This window comes from Canis lupus, chromosome 9 (assembly GCF_011100685.1).
Source record: "Canis lupus familiaris isolate Mischka breed German Shepherd chromosome 9, alternate assembly UU_Cfam_GSD_1.0, whole genome shotgun sequence".
NCBI lineage: Eukaryota > Metazoa > Chordata > Mammalia > Carnivora > Canidae > Canis > Canis lupus.
Window position 1 is genome coordinate 58,340,285 of NC_049230.1, and position 25,209 is coordinate 58,365,493.

General features: G+C 38.5%; 1 protein-coding gene and 1 long non-coding RNA gene across 2 annotated transcripts in view; one reads left to right on the plus strand and one right to left on the minus strand.

Moving 5' to 3' along the window:
- NR6A1 (nuclear receptor subfamily 6 group A member 1) overlaps nt 1–25,209 on the plus strand; it is a 221,878-nt gene that overhangs the window by 26,909 nt on the left and 169,760 nt on the right. Inside the window, exon 2 of the mRNA XM_038549389.1 lies at nt 12,468–12,503. Coding sequence (XP_038405317.1) covers nt 12,468–12,503 — 36 coding nt within the window. The remainder of the gene's footprint in view (nt 1–12,467; nt 12,504–25,209) is intronic.
- The window catches only part of LOC102152471, a 71,543-nt gene continuing 60,246 nt past the window's right edge, over nt 13,913–25,209 (minus strand). Inside the window, exon 3 of the long non-coding RNA XR_005365002.1 lies at nt 13,913–14,330. This is a non-coding gene — a long non-coding RNA (uncharacterized LOC102152471). The remainder of the gene's footprint in view (nt 14,331–25,209) is intronic.

Sequence of the window (25,209 nt, forward strand, 5' to 3'; positions counted from 1 at the left end):
CACCCAGGTGTCCCAGGATATAGGAATATTTTATATTTATATTTATATTTATATTTATATTTATATTTATATTTATATTTATATTTAATTAACTTCAGTGAGAGAAGCAGGCTCCATGCAGGGAGCCCGATGTGGGACTCAATCCCGGGTCTCCAGGATCACACCCTGTGCTGAAGGCAGGCGCCAAACTGCTGAGCCACTCAGGGATCCCCGGAATATTTAGATCTAAGAAGCAGCAAGAGTTTTCCACCTATAATCCTATTTGTAAAGTATCCTTTGTATTATGTAGTGCTACAAACATAGGTTGGTTGTTGCTCTTTTATCTTAACTTCAAGTTTTGTTAGTTTTTAAATATCTTTTGGGGTTATTTCATTGATATGATTAACTAGATTTGCTTCAGGTTTGAAAGATCCAGGGGTGAAAGGTTAAAGATGTTTTATCTTGTTGCCACACAATGGATTTTTGAAGCTGGGAGATGAGAGATGGTACTGAGCTTTAGGCATTAATGACTAACTAGTATGTCAGAAAGATTAGTGCCCAGAATTTTGTTTCTAATAAGTAATTTAAAAGTCATTTAGATGGACGCCTGGGCTCAGAGGTTGAGCATCTGCCTTTGGCTCAGGGCATGATCCCAGTTTGAGGATCAAGTCCCACATCAGGCTCCCTGTGAGGAGCCTGCTTCTCCCTTTGCCTGTGTCTCTGCTTCTCTCTCTGTGTGTCTCTCATGAATAAATAAGATCTTTAAAAAAAAAAAAAAAGTCATTTAGAGAATGTGTGGTAGATTTTTTTCCCCTTCAGTTTAAGTGGTCAATTTTAGAGAATTAAGCCAAATGATTTTGTGATCATTGGGATAAAATAGACTAAAATGTGCTTTGTCATGTATGTATGTGTCAGAATAGCTGAGCTCATCATGAGAGTACAGTTTTACACCTTTTTTAAAAAGTGGCATTTGCCCATTATAAAGTCTTAATTTTTTAATTTTTTCTTTTTTTTTTTTTTTTAAATTTATGATAGTCACAGAGAGAGAGAGAGAGAGAGAGAGGCAGAGACACAGGCAGAGGGAGAAGCAGGCTCCATGCACCGGGAGCCTGACGTGGGATTCGATCTCGGGTCTCCAGGGTCACGCCCTGGGCCAAAGGCAAGTGCCAAACCGCTGCGCCACCCAGGGATCCCCCCATTATAAAGTCTTGATAAACATTTAAAATGTTTGCAAAATACCCTCATTGAATAGGTGTACCATAATTTGGTCATTCTGTGTTTGGATTTTTTTTAAAGATTTTATTTATTCATGAGAGACACAGTAGAGAGAGGCAGAGACACAGGCACATTCAAATTGCTAGGTTAAGTGTTTGTTGAATTCAATTTTAAGATGTAAGAATATTTATTTTTATTTTTATTTTATTTATTTATTTTTTAAATTTTTATTTATTTATGATAGTCACACACACACAGAGAGAGAGAGAGAGAGGGGCAGAGACACAGGCAGAGGGAGAAGTAGGCTTCATGCAGGGAGCCCGACGTGGGACTCGATCCTGGGTCTCCAGGATCATGCCCTGGACTGAAGGCAGCGAGCGCTAAACCGCTGAGCCACGAGGGCTGCTGTGTGTTTGGATTTTTAAGTAGCTTTTTATTTTGTACTATTTATTTCTGGCCCTTAGGATAAATTTCCAGGATTCATCCAGAGGGACAAACCTCTTCAAGGGCCTTCATGCATCCATGTTGTTCTCTTATTATATGGGAGTTTTCAAAGAGAATAAGGAAAAAGTTCATTCTGCTGCTTGTGAGACATCTCTTAGTCGCATCTGCTTCTTACTAATTTCCTGAACAGAGCTGACTTCTACTCTTGCATCAAAACATCTGTTGATGATATGGGGCACTTTCTAAGATGACCTCAAAAGCTTTCTGACCATGTTTAAACAGACTTCTTTGTAAGATTCTTTTTCAATTAGTTTTTAAAATGAATGAACAAAATATCTCCATCACTCTCACTACTCTTGCTATTAGCAAGTTAAAATTTTTCAAAAGAAGCTAGTTCTTGCCTAATTATTTTATTTATTCATTCATTTAAAGTTTTATTCTTTGGGTTTGACCTGGTTGGTGAAGTCACTCTACCTTCTTCTGACATGGACATTTTGGATTATTCAAGAGAAGTTTCTAAGTGGATCCATCTGAGGTGTGTATTTCTTCTTGAACTCTAAGGCCCTGTTGTTTTGGGAATGTCAGGGTTTATTCTTTGAAATAATGTCAAATTCCCCTCTATCTGGCTGTTGCAAAGCACATAAGTGCAAAGGCAGGGTTTTTATTAGCCCTACTGCTCTAAATACAGGTTCCTTTGTTTTGACTTTTGTTGCTTTTTCCATAAAGAATTATAGAGTTGATAATCTCTTTAAATCTATAAGATGGGGATAATACTAGCTACTTTTGGTTAGAATTCATGTAAAGCACCAAACCATTGCTTGGTATATAGTAAAGATTCAATAAATGGCATTTGACAGACTATTTTATATATTTTCTTATATGTATGCATTTTGAAATTACTTTAACCTCTAGGCCAAATGAAGAGTTATCAATAATCCCTTCCGTTACTTTAGAGAACCAGAAATTGTAAAAGAAGAATGTCAGAGGCTCATCAGTTCATGTGGTTTTCTGAGAAATGCCTGTACTATATTTCCATAGAAACACTAGTGACCTCTGACATCTCAAATCGAATTGCCTTCCTAAACTGTTTCCACCTTCTGATTCTGTGGCCACAGCCTTGAAGTTGTGTGTACTGTTATTTTTTTTTTAAATGTCATAAAATTGAAATGTCATGATCTTAGGCTAGCTTTTCTGCCTTTAGTCTGATTTCAAGGCTGTAATTTACAAAGCTAGAAGCTGAAAAACTGTATGAAAGGTGATGCATGTTGATTAGATGGAAGTTATTAATGTTTCCATAAAAATGTAGACACTTCTTGTAAGCAACATTTAAGCTGAGCAAATATGTGGGTGTAGTAGGTTATATAATTGAGAATCCTTGGCTTTCCTTCCCCCTACTCTTTCTTTTGCCCCTAAGATTTCACATTAAAATGACATTGGAAAAGGGCATTGTTTTTGTTGTAGTTTTTAAAATGTGACCTTGACATTTATAGGTGGAGAAAGGGAAATAGGACTTGAAGCTCTGCCAGCCAGCTAGCTTTTGCTTTGTGGACTGTGGTGCTATGTCCCTGCATTCAAAAGCATTTTCTATTATATCTGAAGTATGGTTTGTCAAGTTGCCTATGAGAAACAAAAGCTAATGGCCCAAGTGGTACCCCACTCACTGGAAAGAAAGGAAAGAGGCAAATGTGAATTTAGGCTCAGCCAATTCTAAGAAAAGTGTTTCCATATCTGCTTAGGTCTGGGGCTAGCTTACAGGCTGCAACCTGGTTGTAGGGCAGGCCTTGGTCTGACTAGCTAATGTTTGCTTATCTCTTCCCCCCCTCCCCCACTGCCCACCCTCCTGCCCCAACACACATATTTCTTCTTAGCCTCTATCCAAGCCATTCATTGTACCAAAAGGAGCCTAGAAGAAGCAGTTGGGCAAGAACCCTGAAAAAATGGGAAGAGTTCCTAGAATTTAAGGAGCTTTATCATGTTTATGTTGGCTAACCCCACAAAGCTCTTTTAGATTTTTTTTTTTTTGATTTTTAAAAATTCCTTGTGTTTTTAGTTTCCTGATTGAAATATTATTTTAAAATTTTTTATGTTTTGGTTGAAATTTTAGAACCACTGTATTGAAGTAGTCAGAGTTGGGCTGGGATTGACAAACTTTCTAGGTATATACATATATTTCCTTTACTCAGTAACTCTGTTGCCTATAGAATAAAAGCCAAAAATTCCTCATGTATGGCCGTTAAAATTCTTTGTGATATGGTCCTGCCTAGGGCTTCAGTAAAATCAAATTACTGGGTAACATTCTGTTTCTGCTCTCTGTGCATGCCGTTTACATCCAGCTTCCTTTGCATATGTTTCTCAAATAGCCCTGTTTGTCTGGTGGATGCTTATTCCTTCCACATATGCCTCTAGCCCCATGGCTACTTTCTGCTCTCTCACTAATACTGATCACAGCTACCAAGCACTTTCCACTGATCTAAGTGTATTTTCTTATTGAATACTTACAACAGTCTATAGGAGAGGAAATTGGCTCAGAGAGGTGAGGCCACTTCCTGAGCTAACATAATTAGTAAGTTAGGGTGCCAAAACTCAAATCTATTCTGATATCAAAATTCTCTTCACTGTGTTCCATTTGCATCTTGTCCATCTGTCTCCAGTTATCTGCTGCAGTATGGGCATGTACTTAATGACATTTGAGGGAATAAGTGTATTTGCAGGCTGATGAAATTATTTTTCTTTTTTTTTTTTTTTTATTATAGTCACAGAGAGAGAGAGAGAGAGAGGCAGAGAGAGAAGCAGGCTCCATGCACTGGGAGCCTGACGTGGGATTCGATCCCGGGTCTCCAGGATCACGCCCTGGGCCAAAGGCAGGCACCAAACCGCTGCGCCACCCAGGGATCCCATGAAATTATTTTTCTGATAACCTATAAACTTGTAAATTGGAGAGTATTCTGAAAAAAAATAAATTGGAGAGTAAATAACACTAGCCTGAGCATTTCTGTATTTTAGATTTTTTTTTAAAAGATTTTATGTATTTATTCATAGAGACACAGAGAGAGAGAGAGAGAGGCAGAGACACAGGCAGAGGGAGAAGCAGGCTCCATGCAGGGAGCCCGATGTGGGACTCGATCCAGGGTCTCCAGGATCACACCCCAGGCTACAGGCGACACTAAACCATTGTGCCATGGGGGCTGCCCATTTCAGATTTTTTAAAGTTATAACAGAATCCAAAAGGTGGCATAACAAGTTTAAAAGGAGGGATGACCTTTTCCTAGTCTTACATTGTCCATCATCATAGGGATTGGCCTTATGTAACTAGTTTAATTAAAATTTTTAAAAGTTTAAAATTCAGTTCCTTAGTCACACTACTCACTTTCCAAGTGCTCAGTCACATGTAGGTAGTGGCTACTGCATTGGAAGATAGAGATAGAGAACATTTTTCACTGTTGTAGCAATTTCTATTGGGCATTGGTATTCTAGATATTAAAGGTAGAGAACAGTGAAACTGTTCTCTCAGAATTTGATATGGTAAGAAATTCATTGTGGTGGCATGTTTATTTAGTACTATTGCTTTTTGGGGAAACTGTTCTTCAACATTTACTGAGCAGCCTTTCCTGGGATCCAGGAATATGTCTCAACTTTAGGGCTAGAAAATAAGTAGGGCTGAGACCAGATCTGACTTAAAGAAGGACACAAGTTTCATTGAGTACCTAATCATGATCAGAGGAGACAAGACAGATGGGAAATGGATACAAATGACCAGAGCTGGTTGGTTCAGAAGGGATCAGTTAATGACTGTTACATATATCAGTACAAATCCTGTGTAAAAATTTTTAGCTTTTTGTTGAGTGTGGAGAAAGATTTCTGTGGACTCTAAATTTGCTGTCATTGGCCCTATTGTGTGGTGTGCGAAGCAAAAGAATATGGAAGTACAGAGTTAGAGACACCTAATTAACTGGAGCAATTTCCTTTTTCTTTTCCTTTTTTTTTTTAAGATTTTATTTTTTAATTCCTGAGAGAGAGGCAGAGACATAGGCAGAGGGAGAAGCAGGCTCCCTGCAGGGAGCACAGTCAGGATTCGATCCCAGGATCTTGGGATCATGACCTGAGCTGAAGGCAGACACTCAACCATTGAGCCACCCAGGGGCCCCTCTTTTAAAATTTTTGTTTTTTTTTTTAAATATTTCATTCACGGGACACCTGGCTCAGCGGTTGAGCATCTGCTTTCAACCCAGGGCATGATCCTGGAGTCCCGGGATCAAGTCCCACATTGGGCTCCCTGCATGGAGCCTGCTTCTGTCTGCCTCTTTCTCTCTCTGTGTGTGTCTCATTAATAAATAAATAAAATCTAAAAAAAAAAAAAAAGATTTTATTCACTTGAGAGAGAGAGAGCACAAGCAGGAGGAGAGGTAGAGGGAGAAGGAGAAGCAGACTCCCCACTGAGCTGGGAGCCCAACTTGGGGCTCCATCTCTGGACCCTGAGGTCAGGACCTGAGTTGAAGGTAGGCACATAACCATCTGAACTATCCAGGCGCCCCCTAACCAGAGCAATTTCAAAACCCTTTTTAGATCCCTGACTTCCTTCTGGGAAGTCCTACTTCACTTCATAGCTCACATTTAAAACAATGTGTAGAACTTGAATGCAGTTGACAAGTGAAAAAAATACCAGGTTGCTTACTTAAAACATTTAGTGTAATACTTGCAAGTCTGGTTTGTTTGTTTCTTTGATTTTTGTTTTTTTTTTTTTTTTCTTTGATTTTGAAGCCAGGTCCCCCCCCCCCACCCCAGAGGTCCCTGAAAAACTCCTAGGTTCAGTCATTGTGTCTATAGTGCCTTATTGGACTTGAGTGTATTTAGGAAGGGAAAGGATTGGAAACCTGAGCTGAGCCCTGACATGAGTGGTAAGAGAGGGCTCAGGGGGAGAAAACAATGTGTACAAAGGAATGGAGGCTAAAGATAAAGAGCATGTTGAATTTAGGGAGCTACCGTGTAGTACCGTGTGGATGGAGTGTACACTGTTGGATAGGATGGGGTAAGAAGCAAGAGATAAAAGTTGAAGTGGTAGGCAGATAATGAAGGATATATGTTGTCTATTTTGGGTAAAGATCTGATGTTTGATTAGAATTGTAGAATTTTGCCTTTTAAGAGCCTCATCTTAATTTTGCCTATGTGCCGCTGAGACTTCAGAGTAGACTGAGTGGCATACAGTCAAATTAAATCAAAATATTCCTAGAGTAATATTTAACTTGATGTTGTAAAAGACACATAGATTAAAATAACTACTGTTTCAGCTTAAATTTATTTACTGGTGTTACCCATAGCTTTTATTTGTTCACATTTGGATAAAAATGGATACTCATAGTTTATTTATGATCCTCTTGTGGTAAATATATGATTTTTCCATTATCAAAATAAAACTAAAGAAAAAGATCAGTAACTCTTTCTTTTATCTTTGCAGTTAGTCACAGATGGAGGAGTCATTAATCTTTTTCTTTTTGCCAAATGCCTGTTGGAGAAAAGCTTGTCAATTGGATCTTTTTTTTTTTTTTTTTTAAGATTTTATTTATTCATGAAAGGCACACAGAGAGAAAGAGAGAGGCAGAGACACAGGCAGAGGGAGAAGCAGGCATCATGCAGGGAGCCCGATATGGGACTCGATTCTGGGTCTCCAGGATCACACCCCAGGCTGAAGGTGGTGCTAAACCGCTGAGTCACTGGGGCTGCCCTGGATCATCTTTTTTATTAAAGAAAATTCCTAGACTTAGAGCCATTTATTGATGATCACTTGCCACAAAGTAGGTAATTTATGTATATTCACCAAATCTTATGACAATTGAACAAGGTGATTATTTTTATCCCATTTCAGGAAATAGACCTAGTTAGTTAATTGAATAAAAATAGTGGCAAAAATCTGGGATAAGAACCTAACTCTCAGACCGGTGCCTGTTTTACTATGCATCTGTTTTTTTAAATTGAACCATGGTAAGTCAGTATAAGCTTTGCACTAAATATCAGATTGCTTATGAACACACTGACTTGGTGATATATATCATCTTAGGAACCAATCTGTGTTTCTTGTCTGTCCATTTTTAAAACAATTTGAATCAGTAGCCAAAGGTCTTGGATTTCTCAGAACATTTCCTAATTTGTTTAATATGTGATATTTTGTGAGGCAGATGGTTTTGCGGGTATGTTCGTGCATGTATTTATGTGACTTTGGAGTCTGTTTTTTACTGAAAAACTCTTGATAGCCTTTGCAGTTGTGTTGAATGAATTGAACAAATAATTGGGGTTACTTCCAGCAGTGAGTTGGATTCTTCTAGCTATGAATCATTTTGCTAGCTAGATATGGTGGTTGAGAATCTAGGCAAGACTCTAGGGTAGCCAGATCCAGCCATTCATTCCATTGACTTGTTGTCAGGAGATAGGATTAACATTGTTTTACATATCTCCTCAGGCTTCCTGCACTAGTGATGATCTGTAAAACCAGAGATAGCATTATTAGCCAGTGGTCTCAGGGATGGATGGAGGGAATATAGATACAGTTACTGACATCCATAATCCTTGTGACCATTGGAGGAATTTATTTTAGGACAAAATATAAAGACCCTCCTTTCCTAGGGATAGCTTATGTTTGGCATTACTACATCAAGCACTTTATAAGCTCAAAATACTAGAAGGTTCAAGAATCACCGCAAGTAACTAAAGTGACCTAGAGTTCCACCCCAGGGCTTTGAGGATGAAGTCATGAATGGGTCAGTAGTTCTGCTATGTACTGTTCTTTGCTACCATGGACTCAGCACTGAGTTGAATGGACCCTAGGATTACTTAGTAGTAGTTCATATGTGTTGAGCTCTGACTTTGTCAAGTACTGTGCAAAGCTTTTAGTTTAATATTGTATTTTTTTTTTAAAGATTTTTAATTTGTTTATTCATGAGAAACACAGGAGGAGAGAGAGGCAGAGACACAGGCAGAGAGAGAAGCAGGCTCCATGCAGGAAGTTCGATGTGGGACTCAATCTCGGGTCTCCAGGACCACACCCCGGGCTGCAGACGGCGCTAAACCGCTGCGCCACCGGGGCTGCCCAGTTTTGTCCTTTCTTGAGACTTCTAGTATAGTTCTTTCATTTAAGGTTCAGAATCTGAGATCCTGAATTGGGAGTGTCCTGCCTAAAGTCATGACTAAATCGAAAGACTTTAGGAAAGACCTAACTTTCCCATTATATTACCCTGTCTTCCTGTGCTTTTCACCTGTTTTCAAGTCCATTTATATTAAGTAAATGCTTATTCTCAGTTCATTTCTGGCAGGATGTCTTGTATTGAAACCATGTGTAATGCTGAGTTGTTTCCTTGTTGCCATGCATTTCTCTACAGCTTTTCTCATTCTCCTCACCTTCTTGTTTGTAGAAAGGCTTTGAAGTTGCTTTGAGGTGAGCCTTCTCATGCATCTTAGCCACTTTTAGCAGCTTCCAAACTCTGCTGTTCCAGGTCTAATTCTCTTTTTCAGACCTTCCACACAGTTTTCATTCTAGACTTAGATTTTCTAATTCTGTGACTGTGATGTAGAAGTAGGATCGTGTTTTCTGTTTAGTTCATCCTGCATTTGAGCACTTTCCATAATGTATTGGCAACTGTTCTGGGCATAGGAGCAGCCCCTACAAATGGTGGAGCATGGTTCCTAATCTTGAAGAGCTCACTATCTTATGGAGGAGGCATTTACTGAAATTGTTCCTGGGGCCCCTGGGTGGCTCAGTCGTTTGGGTGTCTGATTCTTGGTTTCAGCTCAGGTCATGATCTCAGAGTCCTTTTGATCAAGCCCCATGTTGGGCTCAACACAGAAGTCTGCTAGTCCCTCTCCCTCTGCTCCCCCCACCACTCCCTACCCCTCTGCATGCATGTGTGTGAGCTCTCTCTCTCTCTCTCTCTCTCTCCCAAATAAATAAGTTAAATAAATAAGTATCATTAAAAAATTTGTTCTTTATCCTTTGGTGAATGCAGGATGGGCCTCTCCTATTTTCCATGTTTCATAGTGGTGGTTGATATTTGAGCTGAAACCTGAAGGATGAATAATTCTTTCCAAATGGAGGAAGGAGGAGGAGGAGGAGACACAGGCAAGAAGGGATGTGGCATATTTAGTGGATGGCGTGGTCAAAACAGTCATGATTGCACAAGACTTTAAAAGTTGTGGTTTTTGAATCATCTCCCTGCTGTTTTCAATCCTTCTTCTCATGATTCCCAGTGGCTGGTCCAGCTTACGGTGGCCCAGATATGATGACAGAAAATGTTTTCACAGGGGGTGGGGAAAAAGAGGAAAAAAAGAAGAAAAAGAAAGATGAAGAAAAAGAGAATGCTTTCATATTCCTCCAGTCCTAGTTTTGCTCCTCTTTTTTTTTAAATTAAATTAAAATAATTTATTTATTTAATTTTATTTTTTTTGCTCCTCTTTTTTTAAAAGTAGGCTCCATGCTCAACATGGAACCCAGTGAGGGGCTTGAACTCATGACCCTGAGATTAAGACCTTAGCTGAGATGAAGAGTTGGACTCTTAACCGACTGAGCTACCCAGGAGCCCCTGCTCCAGTATTTTTAAATTGACCATTGAGATATTATAGTCGATGTTTGTTTATTTACTTTAAATTTTGTTTTTTTATTCATGAGAGACAGGAGAGAGAGAGAGAGAGACAGACATAGGCAGAGGGAGAAGCAGGCTCCTGGTAGGGAGCCTGATGGGGGTCTCGATTCCTGGACCCTGGTATCACATCCTGTGCCAAAGGCAGATGGTCAACCGCTGAGCCACTAGGCATCCCGATAGTTGATGTTTATTGCACCGGTTTGTTGTGCTAGTCTTGGGGGGTAATTCGGATATAGTTGTGAACAAGACAGGCTTGTTCCCTTCTTGTAAAGAACAGTTTCATAGTGGAGTCAGAAATTGAACAAATGATTTGTTGATGAGTGCACAGGGTGTTATGGATAATTATAATAGGGTGCTTTGACCTGTGCATGAGAGACAAGGGTACAAGAGGCAAGACAATTTTTTTTTTAAGAGTTTCTTTCTTTCTTTCTTTCTTTCTTTCTTTCTTTCTTTCTTTCTTTCTTTCTTTCTTTCTTTCTTCTTTCTTTCTTTTTAAAATTTTATTTATGATAGTCACACAGAGAGAGAGAGAGAGAGAGAGAGGCAGAGACATAGGCAGAGGGAGAAGCAGGCTCCATGCACCGGGAGCCCGACGTGGGATTCGATCCCGGGTCTCCAGGATCGCGCCCTGGGCCAAAGGCAGGCGCCAAACCGCTGCACCACCCAGGGATCCCTAAGAGTTTATTTATTCATGAGAGACAGAGAGAGGCAGAGACATAGGCAGAGGGAGAAGCAAGCTCCCTGCAGGGAACCCGATGCCGGACTCCATCTCAGGACTCTGGGATCATGACCTGAACCAAAGGTAGACTACTCAACCACTGAGCCACTCAGGTACCTGAGGCAAAATAATCTTTTCTGAGGAAATTTTTGTTTTGTTTTGTTTTTTTGTTTCATGTCTTTATTGACAAAAAAGTCACAGCATTTCAGACTTTAGTTAAATACACAAACAATAACAAACGGCACCCACAAGTGACAGGCATGGTCCCTCACCTCTGGGTCAAAGGCCATGCTAGAGGGTGTGGGTGTCCTCTTGGCCTTACCCTCCCAGCATCTCTGTCCCTACCTCCCCTACACCTCGCTGACACCCCTGAGATCAGTTAAGACTGCAGAAACGAAGTCACTCTAGAGGAGGTTGGGCTGTGCCTTGCTGCCAAGGAAAAAGCAGGTTCTGAGGGAAAGACGGAAGCGCACTATTGTGGCCCCTCCTAGGAGAGGCCAGGCTGTTTTGTGAGCTGGGCCTGTATCGCCTGCGGCCTCAGGCCTGGGCACAGAACAAAGAAGGAAGACACTCTCCTGGCAGCACTGGGCAGTTGGAGAGAATGTGGGTCACTGGCCATGTGACACCCCCAAATCGATGGCCAGACCTCTCTCCGAAGTCATTAGCCAGACTCTCCCAGGGGGAGAGGGCTTTCAGGAAAAAATACTGACTCGGTTCATAAAGGGCTGGGGTGAATACTTTTCCAGAAACCTTAAGAAATGAATCATCCTCAGATTCAGGAGCACTGGAACAATCGTCATTGGGTAGGAAATTTTTTTCTTTCCTGAGTAAATATTTAAACTGAGGATGAGTAGAAAGCAAACTGGAGAAGGTAGGTAGTTGTTCCTTGGAAAAAGAACTTTCATCAGCTACATATAGAACACCTATAGTGTGTTTGCTATTTGCTATGCTTGATTTTTCTCCACAGTATGATAGCTACACACTAGTCAGACAGATGTAGCTCAGACTTTTTGGGCCTGAAATGAGCTTTGAGAGATATTTATTCCAACCTGGACTGCATACTTATTAATGGAAAATTGCTTCCATTTGTGTAGGTAAAATTTTCAGTATTTGTGAAAAGTTTAAGTAGAATACCTTGTTTGATATTTTTCGTAAGTTCATATTTTTTTGGGGAGGGGGAAATAATTGAGAACGTTAAGTAGAGCATGACAGATATTTGATGAATTGTAATCTTTCTGTGAATTTTTATTCCAACTAACATTGGCATGCTTACTCAGGCCTCATCACTATCTTGTCATAAGTGCTATTACTCTTTTCATTTTTTTTATATGATGATGATGAAATGGAGGTTCAGGGAGGGATACGTAGTAGCTAAATGTAATAAAAGTAGTATTCAAATCCAAATTTGACTTCTCAGTCAGAATTTTTGAATCACCTTTGCGTAATTCATGAATTGTAACCTTTTTTTCCTATTGTTTTCTCTTTAGGTTTTTGTCAGGATGAATTGCCAGAGCTTGACCCAGGTACTAGTAAGTTCTGAATGTTCTCCAGTGTTCCTAAGAAAAAGATATATGTGTGTCCTTTTTAATATATAACTTGAGGGTGTTATTATTGGTGGCCATAATGACTCAGATTTTATTTCACTTTGTTTATAATTAATGGGGAGGGTATTCTAGCTTTTCTCATTCAGTGGCCAGAAATGTAATCATTTAGTAGAAAATTGGTTTGCTAAAAATTTCTATTTAATATTAATCTCCTTTCCCTGTTGTTCTCCATCTTCCATGAAACCAACAACAAAAATTGTGCTTTGAATGCACACATACAACCGTATATTCATAACCACTTCTCTAAAGTATTGACTGGCTTTGACATAATTTTTTATTTCCTGAAATGGCAATGGGGTGGAGGTGGAAGGCATAATTTTTTAAAAAGAGGGATTATGCTTGATTTAGGTATTTATAATCAATAACCTTTGTACCACAGTTTAATTTCTAAAGCACCTTTAAGGTTATGAGGGTGACCGTTTCAAGGTCTAATTAAATGATGCTCTCCAGGACTTTTTTTTTTTCCCCCCAGGACTTTGTCTTGATCATAGATAATCATTGGTATTTCCAGTTGCTCTCAAAATGTGGCATACACCATTCTAGGATATGGTTTTAGCTGTTGGAACTAGGACATGGGAATATTCAATATCTTTGTTTTGCTATAATGCCAGAAGGTCGAATGATAATTCAGACTTGAGAATTCTTGAGATGATCTAGAATTATTTTTCTAGTTCTGGTACTTTTTAGGGTCATGAGACTGGCTATTTATCACCAATCTGCTGTCGATGTAAGCGGTAAAGTTTACCTTTTCATCATCCTAGCTAATATCAGCTCTTGAGGATGCACACCTTTTTATATATTTTTCCCGCCTATCTTAACAGTATAAAAATTCATGTCTGTTCAACTAATAATTAGTAACTGCAAGACCAAATAAGTCCTACAATGCTTATCAAACATTCTTTCTAGAATTCTTTCTGGAAATTGTAGAGTTCAGAGTCAGCTTTGTAGGCAATATGGGGTTCCAGTACCTTTAAGTGAACATAATATTTTCTCTTTGCCCTTCTCTTATGAATAGCCTTCATTTAGGAGGAGGAAAAGTAAATTCTTGTCATGGCCTTTCTTGGATTTTTTTTAGCATTAGGAAGGATATTGAGATGCCCTGAAATCTTTCAGACAGAACTATACAAAAAAAATGTGGCAGATAATTGAGGACTCTGTTAAGCATTGCATACTCTATTTACTCTAGGCTTAGTTCTAGGTTCCAGGGATACACAAACAGCGAAGTCTGAATCCTGTCCTCATCTATTAAGTTTATTGGAAAGTATTTATTTGTCTAGAATTACTTGAGAAAGCATATTTTAAACCTCTCATTTAGCACATAATATTCAAATGTATTCTCCTTTTCTGCACTTAATAGCAGTTGAAAACAGCTCCTGCTCATCTTCCAGGAAAGGCCTTCATTAAGATTATTGTTACATTATTCTTCTTGCTGGGCCAAGTAAGCCTAACTCATTTAACATTTCTGCATAGAATCTCTAGCCAAATGTGATTTAGACAATTCTTTTTTTTTTTTTTTAAGATTTTTATTTATTCATGAGAGACACAGAAAGAGAGGCAGAGACACAGGTAGAGGAGGAGAAGCATGCTTCATGCAAGGAGCCCAATGCAGGACTTGATCACACCCTGAGCCAAAGGCAGACGCTCAATTGCTGAGTCACCCAGGTGTCCCATTTATACTTTTCCATTCCATGAGAATCAACAGATATCGAATCGTAATTTTATTTATCAGTGTAGAATAGGAGTCACCTAAAAAAAAAAAAAAGCACTTTTAAAAACTGTACTTAGCTTATGTGGGCAATATTCTCAGCAATCCCCGTGTTATCTTTGTGAAGTTAATAGTGTTTTATTCCTCTCTGTTTTATAATATTCTAATACTAATGTGATAACAAATGGGCAGAAGTAAAAATTCATCATCTGTCTCAACCTTCTTGGGGATCAAATGAACATGCCCAGCTGTATGTAACAAGTGGTAGGAGACCTCAAGACTAATATGGACTGTTTGTGTTGTCTTAAGTTGGTTATGAATGTTAATATACAAATTCCATGGCTTCTGACTGAGAAGGAATAACATCTTCTATGTTAATGTCTCATGACTATTATATATGAGATTGAGAACAATGGGGATTTCTCTCTGATGCCGCTTTGAAATTTAGAGGCCCTTATGTTGTCTCTACTCCTCAAATTCTTGATAGGGAAAGCCTGCTCATACTTATTTTGGAACAGGAAATACCACTGTTGCTGATTTCCCATTGTGGTTGGCCATGGTTGTAGATAGTAAGTTTGGGACAACAGGTAGGATGTGTTGGAACATAGGTGAGGAAAAAAATCTGACTTTGTCCTGTTCAGATGGCTTTTTTTTCCTCCAGCCTTTTCTATGATAGAGCAGATGGGTAGCCATGCTTAGAATATGGGCAGCTGTTCACACTCTGGCTGCCTTCTTATGATTCCTGGGCTTCTTAGAGTCCAATGTTATGGCACAGGTTCAGGCTAAGTTCATTTCTACAAGAAGCATCTCTGTACCCTGCTCATTAGCATAAGCTAGGGACAAGGGCAGTCAAAGGTCAAGAAAAGTTCAAAACAGCATAACCTTTCTATGCTTCTGTTTCCAAATAACCCCAGTCTGCCTTGCTCCCTGAGTTTTTTCCTCAACCACCGTGTTTACTGTGTAGTTGTAAAACTCAAGAGAACAAGGACCAACTTGATACAAGGGAAGTTAAAGAATAGAAGTCATTGTTGCTTAAAACAGGAGAAATAATTGATTTATGTTTGGGGGCCAATTAGGCTATAAAACAGGAACAGTAAAGGGACCTATGACTTTAGGACAGCTACTTGCTCTGATTTCTGTCCCACAGACAAGGGGCTCCCCAATAAAGGCTGTCAGCTTTCTAGGCTAAGTTATTAATTCCTTTCATGCCTTTCAGGGATTGTAAACAGCACATAATACAGGAAAACAATTGATACTGTTCAGTTATTGGCCAGATAGAGGGTCAAAGGGTAAATAGTTGGATTAGCAACAGCTGGTCTTCCTCTTCAGTCAAACTTTTGTTCCTTATTATCTATTTCAGCAAAGTCCTTCCTGAGTTTTTGGCCTCTAAATAGTTAAATCCATTTCTTTTCTTGTAAAATAAGCCTACAAATAATTATTGATCAAAATTGAAAATACTCATATTTTAATTCAGTTTCCAAAGTTGAAGATGAGCATTCTCTTTGGTTGACTATGTGTTGACTGTGTTGATATTCAAAGGGTATTATCTCAAGGAAAATAACTACCTAAAGTTAGACAGATTAGAGGCTTTTTAGCTATTTTTACTAACTGCTTAAAGATCTTGGTGCAGCTTGATTTAAAAAAAAAAAAAGTTGTCTTTACTTAAACTGATAATAGTAGGATAACGTATATTCATTGTGGAAAACACTAAGAGAAAAATATAAACACTCCTGATCCCACCACCCAGAAATAACCACTGTTTCTTACTTGAGGGTATATCCTTCCATTCCAGCTTGTGTCTGAGTTTGTTTTTTACATAATTTGGAATCATAATACATGTACAACTTTGTATCTCCCCCCCGCCCCATCGTTATATTGTAAGCATTGGCCCAAGTCATAAAACATTTTTCATAAGTATTTTTAGTGGCTGGATAATATTTCATTGTAAGGGAATAATTTTGCCATGATTTATTTAACCATTCTCCTGTTTGGCATTTAGGTTTACAGATTTTTCTATATTCTATAAACATGTTTTTGTATAAATTTCTTGTCTACATTTCAAATGAACTCTTTAGCATATAAACCAAAACTCTTTTGAATTAAGAGCGTAACCCCCGGCTCAAGATTGCTTGGGTTCTGTTTGGATCCATTATTTACTGCTATGTAATCTTGGCTAAATTATTTAACCTCTCTGGGCCTCAGTGTTTTCATCTGTAAAATGGGAACAATAAAAATTTATTTCTACTTTACAGGGCTGTTGTAAGGATTATATGAAGTAATAGATACATGCCCATATATTTATATTTAAAACAATGCTTGGCAAATGATAAACAATGTTAAGTATGTGCTGTTCCAGGCTATGTAACATAATGTTGAAATTCTTAGTCTTTCTGTATTAATGGACTATTGTAACTGCACTTTATTCAATTAAACTAGCCTGTGTTTCTTAATGACACAAAGATAAATCATTCCAGATGTTAGCAGATGTAGGTTACTGCTTCAAGTAAATTGTTCCCTCAGAGGAGCAGAGCTCATATATTGCTGACTACTTTGGCCAAGACTGCTCTTTACTGTCTGGTTAACTGTTAGGGTGTTTTGGTCCCCTTCCCTCAGCCAGCAGCAGGTAACCTCCCAAGTGACCATCTGCCAGCCCATTTTTTTACGTCTTAGGAAACTAAAGAAGTTAACTCTCTGCTTATTTAAAACACATACTGAGATTATATACTCTTTGGTTAATACCATGCGTATGTTGGGGGAAAAATTTGTGCATTTAGAACCTGACCATTACTATTTTAAAAACACTGGGATTCTTAAAAATACTTGGGATTCTTGCTGACTCAGACTACACGCACACATATACACACCCGTTTTTTGTTTTTGTTTTTGTTTTTTTTTTCACTTTTTACTGATCAAGGATTTAGGTATAGATAAATGGACATTTAAAAAGAGACATGAGGGTGGCTCAGTCTGTTGAGCGACCCACTCTTGATTTCAGCTCAGATTATGATCTCAGGTTTGTGAGATCGAGCCCCGTCTTGGTCTCTGCACTGGCGTGGAGCCTGCTTAAGATTTTCTCCCTCTCCTTCTACCCCTCCCTCTCTTAAAAAAGAGAGAGAGAAATGAAAGTCTGTTTTTGGAGTCTTTTGCCATGATGATGGATGCCCACCAAATAGGGATCTATTGGTGCTGATTGGATGCACAGGTGAGATAAAAAGCAATTTCAGAATCAAAAGCTAACATCACTGGCTTGCTCTGGTTTTGCATTCATCTGTCAAGTGTTTTGGGATCCCAAGGAGATTTATTTTTAAGATATTTATTTATTTATTTATTTGAGAGAGAGAGAGAGAGGGAGAGAGAGAACAATCAGGAGAGAGGAAGAGAGAGGGAGAAACAGATTCCCCGAGGAGCAAGGAGCCCGACTTGGGATTATGACCTGAGCCAAAGGCAGACACTTAACTAACAGCCACACAGGAGCCTCTCAAGGAGACTTTTTGTGGATTCTTCAGACTACAAAAGAAGAATATACTTCTCAGCTAGAGTACCCCTGGGTTCTGTTCAAAATTCTAATATTCTGTATCGTGTCTTAATGGGTTAATGCCTAGTTGTCAAACTATATGTCACAATTTTTGATCTCAGAAGATACTTCATATAAGCTCAGGTGTGATCTGCAGAGAGTGAATTTAAGGCTGGGTGTTAGAGATCAAGGAAGGAAAGAAAATTAACATTTACTGGGTATTCCTTATGTGCCAAGCACTTTGCATATATTCAGTAGGAGTGAGAAGGATTATATCCTATAAAATTATCTAATTTTAAGTTTGACTTTATAAAGATTTTGTTTATTCATGAGAGACAGAGAGAGAGGGGCAGAGACATAGGCAAAGGGAGAAGCAGGCTCCATATAGGGAGCCCTACGTGGGACTCGATCCCAGGACTCCAGAATCATGCCCTGAGCTGAAGTCAGACACTTAACCACTGAGCCACCCAGGCATCCCCTCAGTTTGACTTTATAATACCTTGTCCATTGTTCTTTTCTTCCCTCCCCACTTCTTTTCTCTTTGATGTGTGTGCCAAGCTGTGACAAGCTGTGACACAGTTCATGCCCTGAAGGACTCTGGTTTAGTCAGTAAGACAGACATGAAACTAGATGATATGTGCCTACTACTACTACCACTACTACATAGTAGCTAATATTTATTACGCACTAAATGCTTCACATGCAAGCACTCATAAAATTTGTTTTAAAAGATACTATCCTTATCTTACAGATGAGAATGTTAAGGCTTGGAGAGGTTAAAAGACTCACTCCAAAATATAGAGTGGAGAAGTATCTGAGATTTGAGAACTGTTTTTTAAAAAAATTATTTTGGGAACCCTGGGTGGCACAGCGGTTTAGCGCCTGCCTTTGGCCCGGGGCGCGATCCTGGAGACCTGGGATCAAGTCCCACGTCGGGCTCCCGGTGCATGGAGCCTGCTTCTCCCTCTGCCTATGTCTCTGCCTCTCTCTCTCTCTCTGTGTGACTATCATAAATAAATAAAGAAAAATTAAAAAAAAATAAAAAAATTATTTTATTTTATTAAAATTTAATTAACTTGTAGTACATTATTAGTTTCAGAGGTAGTTTAATGATTCATCAGTTACATGTAACATCCAGTGCTCATTACATCAAGTGCCCTCCTTAATGCCCATCATCCATCTCCCTCCCACCCCCCTCTCTACCAGCAAACCTCATTTGTTTCCTATGGTTAAAAAAAGTCTCTTATGGTTTCTCTCTTTCTCTGATTTAATCTTGTTTTATTTTTCCCTCCCTTCACCTGTGCTCCTCTGTTTTGTTTCTTAAATTCTACAAGAATGAAATCATATGATACTTTTCTCTGATTGACTTATTTCATTTAAATTCTCTTCTATCCTGTCTTTAGTTCTCTTGACTGTGACAGGCCTCAAATGCTACTGGAAGAGCTTAAAGCAATATAATGATTTATAACATACATCATATTTTTTTTTGTATACAGAAAAATATACTATTTTCTAAGTGTTATTTGGGCTCTTTTTTATATATTAGAATGATTTTGGATACAACGTAGGATAATTCACTGTGGAGTACGTTCCCAAAGAGATTTCTTCTCTGGCTCAGGTTCAGGATTATTCCACTATTTGTCAGACAGGTTCTTTCCTGAAACAAATGAAGATAAATTCACAGATCTCCCTTGTTTTTCCCTTTATGTCCCCTTTCCTTCACAAAACTTATTTCGTGAGTTTTTCACATTCATAACTGTTCCAAGAACCTTCTTCCAAAACTTCAGCTGGATCTGCTGTATCAGGTCTCTTGAATGTGGGTTTTTGCTGGGGAGTTCTCTTCTGATAAGAATTCTTTTGAACAGGGTAGGGATGGGATGAGATTCAGAGCTTTAGGCTGAGCTCTCATCCCCTTGACCTCTGCCCCTATTACAGAGTTTATACTGACTTGGTAGGGACTCCCTATGGAGCCAAGAGTTTAGGACTTGTTTACAATTGATGAAAAGATAGTTGCATTCAAAGGCTGTTGTTGGGTCCTTGGATGCTCACGGATCTCTGCCATTATCTCTAGTGGGTGCAGGGAATGCTGGAACATCTGGGTCTGGAGATTTGTAATGGATGACTAAGAAGGAATGAGAATAAACTAAAGCTAGATAGGTTTCTGAAATTGTTCTTTCTACAGAAGCTGTATATGCAGTAACATTTTTGAGAACGGAAAGATTTGTACAAATCTGTGCTTTGTTTCATTAAAAAAAGCAGAAAGTGGTTTAAATTCAGTATATGATATAAGAGGATGTGTGAGAATTCTTTCTTTTTTGATGTCTTACCAGAGAAAATTTGCTGTTAGGCAAATGTTTCAGGTAGTAGAGGGAAATGCTAGATTATTAAAGCCATCTTCTTCAGAGTTATGCATAGTTTTACAAATTAGTATTTTCTCTGAAAATCTTGTGGTTTAAGTATGCTGGGGGAGATTATAGCAACTCAGTCCCAACAGTCTTCATATACCTTTACCAGCCACACTTTGATCACACTTCTTTTAGCCTCAGTACCTGAAGTTACATATCTTTTTTTGGGAGTGGGGGTGGGGGGTGTCCAGTATTTGTTGTAGATGTGAATCTGGGGGTGGGGGGAAGATAAGCATCTTCCTTTGAAGGGTGCTGACAGTCACTATGAACCAAAACCATACATCCTTTGTTGGTAAACATAGGAAAACAAACTTCATGAATAATAAGATTCAAAGTGAAAATACAGTGTTATTACATCTTTTTCATCTCAGCACAAAATTCCATGTACTAAATGTAGTCTGGCCTATGGATGTATTTTTGTCTGAGTAACCACATATTCAAATAAATCATGTTGTCAACATTTAAAACCTGCAAGAAAAAAAAAAAAAAAAAAAAACCTGCAAGATTTTCATAAAAATTCGGAGTTTTGTCCTTCTTGATAAATTCAGCTTGGATTTCTTCACAACATCTGTTGGCTGGAATAGAATAGTGGCTGCCCTTCTTGATGTGAGCATGCACTTTCAGGTTTGTCACGGACCTAGATGGCCTCCTTCATCCAAGTATGTCTCCTGCACATTCTGTAGGCTTTTGAGTTTGTAGCTCCTATACTAAAGAATGATAATTGTCAGTGCAGCTGAAGGTGTGGGAAAATAGGAACCATTATGACTATAATATATCAAAGCTGAAAATATACGGGTTTACTTTTGCAGATTTAGTGATTTAAAAATTAAAAATTACAGATGTAGCATTTCATGTCTCAGTCTTTATCCTATAAGAAATGACAGGTGTGCAAAATATATAGTCAAAGATACTCCTTTCAGCATTTATAATAGCAAAAAAATTGGAAAGAGTTTAAAGTTTAACAGAGGACTGCTGGTTTCATAGACTCTGGTTATCCATGCAATGGAGTACTACTATAGAATTGCTAAAGAAAAGGCAGATTTTAGTCTGGAAGAAGGGTATACTGAACTGTTTGTTAACAGTATAATATCTTTGGGCAAATAGTATCACAGGGCAACTTTCATGATTTCTGTGTTTAAATTTAAAAAAAATAAAGCTCTTGTAGTTTTATTTTTTAAGAGATTTTATTTATTCATTCATGAGAGACACAGAGAGAGAGGCAGAGACATAGGCAGAGCGAGAACCAGGCTCCCTGCAGGGAACTTGTGTGGGACTTGATCCTAGGACCCCAGGATTATGACCTAATGAAGGCAGTGCTCAACCACTGAGCCACCCAGGTGCCCCAAAACTCTTGTATTAAGAAAAAATGGGATCCCTAGGTGGCGCAGCGGTTTGGCGCCTGCCTTTGGCCCAGGGCGTGATCCTGGAGACCCGGGATCGAATCCCACATCGGGCTCCCGGTGCATGGAGCCTGCTTCTCCCTCTGGCTGAGTCTCTGCCTCTCTCTCTCTCTCTGTGACTATCATAAATAAATAAAAATTAAAAAAAAAAGAAAAAATGATACATATTTAATTTTTTGAATGAGAGAGTGAGCGTGTGTTGTGTGCATGGGTAGAGGAGGAGCAGAGGAAGAAGGAGAGAGAGAATCTTAAGCAGGCTCCATGGCCCAGTGTCAAGCCTGACATAGGGCTTGATCTCATTACCCTGAGATCATAACCTGAGCCAGAATCAAGTGTTGGGATGCTTAACCCCTGAGCTACCCAGGTGCCCCAAAAGAGATATATTTAAAAAAAAAAATCTCTGGCTCTCATTTCTTTTACCAAATTTGTAAGGCTATTCTACCAAATTGAGCTACTCGCATTCTAGCTTTCCACCTTAGATCACAGGTTTTTGCATTCAGAATTCTCTTATCTTGAAATTGCTCTAAGGAAAGGGAATTGGTATCCTCAAGTAGCAGGACCCATCTTGAAGCCTGAGAACAGGGTAGAAGCCTAGAGCAGTGTTTGCAGGCTTCTACAGTCTTGCAGTTCTCCTTCCATCCACAATCAAGCTGTCCACATTGGCCAGCTTTTCAAAATCAGGCTTGACACTACCATACTATGGAGAATAAAAGGATCCTTAATAGCTTCTCATTTGAGTGTGTTGCCCTGGCAGTTGCAGGGTTACATTGCTGGAAATGACCTTAATGGAAGATAGCATGGTGCAGTGGAAAAAACATGAGTGAGAGTTTGCATCTTGGCTTTTGTCACTTCCTTGCTGAGTGACCATAGGTAACCTGTGAAGCTGTTTCTTTATCCATACAACAGTAATAATCCCTGTTAGGGGTTGTTTTAAAAAAAAAAGTGAGATATATATGAATTCTCTAGCATCTAGCCGTTCTTGCCAATCCTGTATGTTTCTTCTTTGCTGAAATACATGATGAAGGGTTTCTAACTTTTTTGGGTAATATTTAGTGAGCATTTACTCTATGCTAATGGTTTTAAAACATTATCTCATTCTTGTAATTTTTATAATGTTTTCAACTCTTGTTCCCTCCATTTTACAGATGAAGAAACTGACAGTTTAACACTTGGCCAAGGCCACAGAGCTGGTAACTGGCAGAGCTGGAGTTTGTGTGGTTACAGAAACAATATAATTTTTATCTTTTTAAAACAGTGGTATGATTTACATACAGTGAAATGCACAGATACTAAGTATAAGGTTCAAACACTTTTTACAAATGCATGCGCCTTTGTAATCCATGTTCTGTCAAGATACAGAACATTGCCATCTCTTCAGAAAATTGCCTTATGCTTTTTTTCTCCATCAATTCCACTGTTCTACCCTAAGAAGCATTAACTTCTCAACTCTGTAATGATAGATTAGTTTAGCCTGTTCTAAAATGTCATAAATGGAATCATACAACAGGTGGTCTTTTGTGTCTAGTGTTTTACAGCATAATGTTTGAGACCTAGCCATGTTGTTCCAGGCTTTAGTAGTTCATTTCTTTGTATTGCTAAGTAGTATTCCGTTGACTGTGTCACAGTTTATCTATACATGTGTTGATAACCTGTGCTGTTTCTATTTTTTGGCTATTACGAATAAAGCAGCTGTGAAAACTCTTGTATGAGGTTTTTGTGGATGTATCTCCATATATATATATATTTTAAGATTTTATTTATTCATGAGAGACACACAGAGAGAGGCAGAGACATAGGCATAGAGAGAAGCAGTCTCCCTGCAGGGGAGCCTGATGTGGGATTCAATCCTAGGACCCCGGGATCATGACTTGAGTCCAAGGCAGATGCTTAGCCACTGAGCCACCCAGGCATCCTGTGGATATATGTTTTTATTTCTCTTAGACACATATCTAGGAATTGTTGGGTTATATGGTAGATGGTATGTTAAGCCTTATGAAATTGCCAGTTTTCCAAATTGTTAATATATTATACAGCTCCAGTAGTGTAAGAGTTGCAGTTGTTCTACATCTTTGCAAGCATTTGGTGTTATCAATTTTCAAATTTTAGTCATTCTAGTGAGTCTGTAATGGACTGATCGTTTTTTGTTTTGTTTTTAAATATTTATTTGAGAGAGAGAGCATTAGTTGGGGGAGAGGGGGAGAGAGAATCTTCAAGTGGACTCCCCACTGAGCGTGGAGCCCAATGTGGGCTTGATCCCATAATCCATGAGATCATGATCTTGATCCCATAATCTATGCATAATCCATGAGCTGAATCCAAGAGTCAGACACTTAACTGAGCCACCCAGGCGCCCAGTTAATTTGCATTTCCCTAATGACGAATTATGTAGATCACCTTTTTATGCTCTTACTGGCTGTTCATATATCACTTTTTATTCAGGGGTGCCTGGGTGACTTAGTTGGTAGTTGATTAGGTGTGTGCCTTGGGCTAGGGTCATGGTCTCTAGGCGCTGGGATTGCCCTGAGTCAGGCTCCCTGCTCAGAGAGGAATCTGCTTCTTCCTCTCCTTCTGCCCCTCCTTCCACTTGTGCACACACAAACTCGTGCTTTCTCTCGTTCAAATAAATAAAATCTTAAAAAAGAAAAAAAGTATCTGTTGAAAGTTTTTTTACTATTAAAGTTCTATTCTCAATCCTGTTTTTGAGCTTTGTTTTGTTTTTTTAATTCGGATGCAAGTCCTTCATCAAATAAGTGATGTGAATATTTTCTCCCAGTCTGTGGCTTTCTGTTTTATTAATATGTTTTTTTGATTAGCAGACGTTTACATTTCTAGGAAGTCTAATTTATTAATTTTTACTTTTATGCTTAATGCTTTCTGTGTTCTAAGAAATCTTGGCCTAACCTGAGGTTGCAAAGGTGTGCTGTTCTTTATAAAAACTATTTTTAGTTTTTATATTTACGTCTATAACTCCTCTAAAATTAAAATTTTTGTATGGTATGAGATAGAAGTCCAAGTTTTTCTTTATAAATAGTCATTTGTTTTAGCACCAATTGTTGAAAAGACTTTCTCATTGAATTTTTGATGCACTTGCTGAAAAATGAATTATTTATATGTATGAGTCTATTTATAGATTATATTATCTTTCATTAATCTATTTATCTTTCCCAGTACTGCAGTGTCTTGAATACCATAATAACTTTATAATCAGTCTTGAAATCAGGTAGTGTTAATGTTCCAACTCCATTTTCCCTTTAAAGTTGTTCAGGCTATTCTAGGGTGTTTGCTTTCTTTTCATTTCTCTACAGATTTTAGAATCAGCCTGTCAATTTTTTCTTTTTTTAAACAAAGAAGCCTCCTGGGATTTTGATTGGATTATATTGATCCTATTAACTTCGGGAGAGTTGTCATTTCAGAACTGAGTCTTCTGTGAATTTAGTGTATCTTTTGCACATATTTAGGACTTACTTGTTTTTTCTCATCAGGTTTTTGAAAGATCACTGTTGAGATGTAGTATATCTTTCTTTAAACTTACCCTAAATACCCTTTTTAAAAAAATGCTATCGTAAATGGTATTATTTTAAAATGTTGTTTTCCCATTGCT